Below are 5,644 nucleotides of genomic sequence, written 5' to 3'. Positions count from 1 at the left end.
AAAGTTTCTAAGGATTTTAATTAACCAAAATTCCTAAAAAGATCCTTAAAATTGTACATAATTTTGGTTTGTTTGAAATCATCAAAAGAACACAAAGGAGGTTTTCAAAGGAGTACGAGTGGATGCAAAAAAACAACAACATATGGAATGTAGTACAAAGGAATGCTTTGAATTTTTTGTCTATATAAGTCAATCCGATGAATCCAACAACCAAGATAGGAAACATTCCTAAGGATTCTAATCTTTTAAAGAAGTTCTATAGGGATTCAATCCTACAAATCAAACGACCAACATAGGAAAATTTCCTAAGCGCTTGTTCGGTTAGGCAGGGTTTGAAGTGGTTTGAAAGGGACCGGAGGGGATTAAATCCTTTGCAAGTCAAAATCCCCCTCAAACCTCTCCAATCCCCTTCAATCCCTTTGGCAAGGGGATTAAACGAACAGGGCCTAAGGATTCCGATCTTTTAAAATACCTATGAAAATCCTTTGAATCAAAGAGGACCTAAGCCGTGAAAAGCATCAAGCACAAAACCAGTGTAGAACTAACCAGCACTATACCGATCAGCATTGAAAGCTACCATCAAGATAATTCTAGTCGCAACATTTATCACCAAATTCATCCAGATGAACGCAAGAGGATGTTAAAACAGAACATAAACTAGATGTCATATGATTGTCATCTCTCATATAATATGTACACAACTTACACCAGAAGTCTTTATACCTCCTGGACTTTATTCCTTTACGGTTTTTTTGACTATATTTAAGCAAACGACTAAAGAGACATTGTCAATCTTTTGTTTGTTTCTTTGACAGCCAACTAAAGAGAAATTGTCACCACCATTTTTCTTTCTGGAAACCTATGTTATCAATCAATCTTTCTTCGGGGTGCTTCTGAAGAAAGGATTCAATACCACAAATCTGCAAACCAATGCTTCATCTGTGAAAGGATCCAAAAATCCTACCCCTCCCCCCTTCTAAAGGTTAGCCTTGGGATCCGGATCTGGAGCAGCAGCTAAGACCGACGTCTGACGAGGATCCATGTTCTTGTCATCTTCAATGGGATAGATCACTATCTTCCTCACCATACGGCAAAACTCCCTGCAGGTGCCAAAGAATGTATGTATGTCAGCTATATATACTCATTATGATCATGTCAGATGAACAGTTAACTATCAATGCTTGATGGAGAACATGTGCAGACTTACATCCAGGGATCATCTCCGACTTTCATGGTGTCACCTTCGTTGTCGGTGAATGCCACTTTAAAGTTCTGTTTGATGTCCTTTATCTCGAACATCTGTTCCAGTTCACTGGTCAGCCCCTCATACCCATCCAGACTTGCTAGATCCACAGCTCTACCCACAGCATTTCCATGCATTTGAACCTAGCACAAACCAAATAGCAACACGAGGTTAGACAACAGTTAAACAAGCCAAGGAGAGGAGGAAGAAAGAGATACACAGAAGTTGTACCTTCACACGGTTCCTTCCAACATTACTCTGTTGGCTTTGGATTTCTCGGGGGCTCTCATTCGCAACTTTTGTTACTTTTGAAAATGCTGACAGCTGACCAGAGCCTTCAACAGAACCAGCAACTCTGGCTGAAGTTTCTCCGGCTCCGGCACTTGCGTTGCCAGCAGTAGGAGCAGCAGCATTGTTGGTGTTCTCCATCAAATTCACACCAAACAGACGAACCACACCGGGTTCCTTGGCCTTTTCAGCTACTTTGGGCAGATATGGTGCAACCTGTTCAGGCAGAGGCAGAGTAGGGTTGCAGGACAGCTTGGAAGTAGGTTCCTCAGCCCGGTAACCACCACAAAGTGCAGTAGCCCAAGGAGGAGGAGTTCTTCCTTCACTGCTGGCAACCCGATTCAGCTTCTGAGTAATCTCTGACAGGGTAGGAGAGACCCCCTGGCTTGAAGGGTTGAAATCCTTGGGCCAACCATCACCAAGCCCCAATGGAGTTTGACAAACCGAACTGCTGCTCATGGCACCATACCCTGCGGGTTCACTGCTTGGCCAAAGAATTTGATGATACCCAGAGATACGGTTGGGGTCACTAGAACCAACATATGTCCTCTCATGCTGCTGTGTCATTCCAGACAGCCAAAACTCCTGAGTCGGCTCTGCAGATTAAGTCAACAGGAGTAAAAACATCATGATGTCAACGTTCCATTTATTTGTCGATAATAGCACGAGCAATGAGAAATCTGCAGGTCATACCCTGTGATGGAAGATCAAAGTTTTCATTTGTCTCCCTTGGACGCTTGTTCTTCGCTGATGATTGCAGCAGTGCACTGATGGCAGGTGAGGAGGCATCAGATGAGTCAATTTCCCAAGGAGAAACCCTCTCAGGGCCGTTGCAAATTGCGACCGAGTCATCCCATTGGACCTAAATAAACCATGAATAAAATCAGAGTTTTTAAAAAGAGAAGAAAAATACAATGTAAACAAGAGAAAGTAGAATGTGTTGATCTTACCTTGAGTGACTTCCATTCAGAACCTGACCACTGTGGAGAAAGATCACCATCACCAACTATAGTCCCAAAAAACCTGCAGGTTTAAAATACATGAGACCATGTGAAACTGAGATGATGGCAGAAGATGAGCAAACAGACTGAAAACCCTTACTTCTTCACAGGGACATCTTCTGCTTCGAAGTTCATCCTGAACCTCATGCCCACAGTAAATCCAGTCTTACTAGCTTGAAGGTACTTGTTCACGCTGACAATGTACTGGCTCTGGCTTAACCTACATAAAACAAACAAGAAATTAACTTCCATTAGCAAACAGTAAGCACAGTTTTATCTAACAACTGGCGGTATAGAATAAATATTTTTTTTTTGGAATAGAAGGTCTAACCTGGGCCTGTAGTAGACCACGAAGATGGAGTTGGTCTTGCGAGCATGAGATGCACTTGCAAGAACCCCGAGATGCATGCTCTGGCTTGATATAACGGACGCCGGCATCGTGCTTTGCTTCTGCACAAGGCGCCTCACTCCGACACGCTGCTCTCCTGTCTCACTCCTGCGAAAACAAAACACAATGTCTTTGTGATGATGCATACTTCCCACGAAACATTGCGCGTAAACCTGTCCGCCACGCATGGTTAGTTTAACAGAATTATAAGCACTGGAGTTCAGTTGATGTCCAACCTTAGGTAGACAAAGGCATCGCCAGCCATCAGCTTCTTTGATGTGACGAATGTGCTCCATCCGGTCGTCAGAAGGTGCCTGCGGGGTTGACCTATACAACAACCACCAAGAATTGCATGGATCAGGCAGCAGAAGGCATACACATACAGCAACTGCAATTTATTTGGTCCTGATCTGCAGTCAGATGAATGACCACTGAACAATTCTGCAGGTAACTGTAATAAAAGGAAAACACCGAGTTTGCGTACCTCTGTAGATGTGCTTAAACCTCCATTCAGATCCATGGAGGTCCTTGGAGATGATCTCCTGAGTCGGTGTCGGCATCGCCATGTCCTGATCAAGAGCAAAGCAGAGTGGAATTTAACCTGGCAGTACGGTATGCAATAATGCAATTATGCATTGATTAACGAGGACAAGGGAATTGGGCTTACCAGCGGCGGGAGACACTCGTTGGCGTGGCGGCGGAGCACGGAGAAGCCGCCGTGGGTGCTGGTGTCGGACGGCGTCAGGATCTTGCAGAAGGTGTGCACCACCGGCCGGGGCGTCTCCGGCAGAATTGGGTCGCAGATGAGGGGCAGGTTGTCTTGCTGCAAACAGGAGAAAGTTTAAGACGCAAATCCACGCGAGGGACACACTCTCTGAATTCGAGTAGAAAGAACAGATAGAGATAAAAGAAAAGAAAAAGCGGAATTGCGACACTACGGATTCAGAAACCGGAATTCAGGACATTTCCAAACGAGATAGTGATAACAGGAAAGGAAAAAACTATCAGCGAACAAAGCTTTGGGTGGCGATGAACACTTACGTCAGATTCCGGCTGCAGGGTGATCTGCGCGTACACCTCGTCCGTCTCCGCCTCGGCCTGCGCCGCCGCGAGCAAAAACAACACGAGAGAGAGTTTAATTACGACGACGACGAGCTCACGCCAGAACCGCGAGGGAGGATCAGGCGGCGAGGAGCAAAGAGAAGGCGGCTGCGTGGCCGGCCGGCGGCGATTGTTTACCTTGAGCTCGACGTTGACGACCTTGCAGAGGATCTTGTAGGGCACCTGGAACATCTTGATTTGCTCGGCCAGCAGCGCCGAGTCCGTCGGCTCTTGCAGCTGCGCGCGCAAAAAAACAGCAAGCAGATGAGCGCGTGGCCCGGCCGCGGCGGAATTGGAAATGGATGGAACAGAGGAGAGCGGCGGAGAAGAAACAAGGAGAATTCACGAGCGAAACACCCGCACGCACCTGCTCCAGGTGGCCCTGGAGGAAGTAGAAGACCCTCTCGCCGCGCTGCGGCACCTCCACCAGCGGCCCGGCGCAGGCGCGCCACAGCTCCGCGAACAGCTCCGGGTCCCGTCCTCGCCCTGCCAGCGACACAACAAGAGACAACAGGAGAGCGGCAGCCGCATGAGCACGAGCGGGCAGCAAAGCCGGCCGCAAGAAAAACCAGGAGACTGCGCTCACCAGGCTGCGCCATGGCGACGCGGGTGGCGGTGGGTTGGTGGTGGACGGGCTCTGCTGTCCTGTCCTCCCCGGGAGGGAAGGAGGAGTGGGAGCGGGGAGAGAGGGAGGAGGGAGGGAGGAGGAGTTGGTCTGGTCTGGGAACCGGGTGGTGTTCTCCTTGTGTCAGTGTTTGTTGTTGGGCTCGCCCCATTAAAGAACGGCGCGGTGGGGGAGTGGAGAGGCGAGGCGAGGCGAGGCGAGGGGAGGAGGCGAGAGGCGAAGCGGCAGGCAGCCGAGCGAAGCACACAACGGCGGCGTTACAGGGCTTGCGCCTTTATGGCTTTAACACTCCTGCCCCCTACTCCCTCTCAAACAAAACAAACTTTTGCGTCGACGCCCCTGCGTATTTTTAAAATATTAAATGCTTCCTCTGGCCCCTGCATGCAGGCGAAAATGTTTGGGACTAACACTTTTTGCGCAGAAGCCCCTCACAATCCTTTTGGCCTCTGGGTGCACTTTGTTCCTTTTTTTTTTCCAGTTTCTTATTGTTGTACTCCTTGCCTTGGTGAGGAGTCACATAGTGGTGCTGAAATGGATGATCTGGTGTGGTGCTGAGAGAATCAACATCATGTTTATGCATGCACATCTTGTTATCCTTGTGGAAATTGGCTCGGCGCCTAGTCCGTACACGTTAGCTCACATTGAAATGAAAAAGATATTGTTATAAATCGAGAGAATATCCACTAATTAAGTAAATGATCGTGTGTATCAAATGGATGATCAAAAGTGGAAAACCCGAATTACAAAAAAGTGGAAAACCCATAAAAACACCTCGATTTGTATAAACATGTTACGACATGTCGTATATGACGTGATCAGTCTGAGATGATTGCTAGAAATAAGGGTGTCGAGGAGGGGGGGGGGGTATGAATGCATAGATGTGATCTTCAATCCCCATGTGCTAGACTTTGATTGATAGCTTCGTCAACCTCCTTGTAAAAGGTCGACAACCTTGTTTGACAAAAGAATCGCCCACCTAATATAATTTATCTCTAAGC

The 5,644-nt window shown here is 47.5% G+C and overlaps 1 protein-coding gene across 1 annotated transcript; it reads right to left on the bottom strand.

Annotated features, from left to right (window-relative positions):
- Positions 1–638: 638 nt before the first annotated feature.
- LOC125543477 (auxin response factor 1) lies at positions 639–4,893 on the bottom strand. The gene is made up of 14 exons (XM_048706841.2): positions 4,608–4,893; positions 4,389–4,507; positions 4,160–4,258; positions 3,962–4,018; positions 3,588–3,743; positions 3,405–3,489; positions 3,157–3,247; positions 2,864–3,028; positions 2,633–2,752; positions 2,482–2,554; positions 2,225–2,393; positions 1,475–2,127; positions 1,208–1,386; positions 639–1,100 (listed from the first exon to the last, which is right to left on the bottom strand). The coding sequence occupies exons 1-14, from the start codon at positions 4,795–4,797 to the stop codon at positions 977–979; spliced, it is 2,280 nt and encodes a 759-aa protein (XP_048562798.1). The 5' UTR covers positions 4,798–4,893; the 3' UTR covers positions 639–976.
- Between the last annotated feature and the right edge of the window lie 751 nt (positions 4,894–5,644).

Source organism: Triticum urartu, chromosome 3A (assembly GCF_056163025.1).
Source record: "Triticum urartu cultivar PI428250 chromosome 3A, HENAU_Tu73, whole genome shotgun sequence".
NCBI classification, from domain to species: domain Eukaryota; kingdom Viridiplantae; phylum Streptophyta; class Magnoliopsida; order Poales; family Poaceae; genus Triticum; species Triticum urartu.
Note: the sequence above shows the minus strand (reverse complement) of the source record. Positions and strands in the feature narration are given on the sequence as shown.

Coding starts and splice junctions, on each gene's coding strand:
- LOC125543477 (XM_048706841.2), bottom strand. CDS start 4,797: ATGGGGCGAGCCCAACAACAAACACTGACACAAGGAGAACACCACCCG. Junction 4,508..4,607: donor CGTCGCCATGGCGCAGCCTG/GTGAGCGCAGTC, acceptor TGTCGCTGGCAG/GGCGAGGACGGGACCCGGAG. Junction 4,259..4,388: donor TCCAGGGCCACCTGGAGCAG/GTGCGTGCGGGT, acceptor TTGCGCGCGCAG/CTGCAAGAGCCGACGGACTC.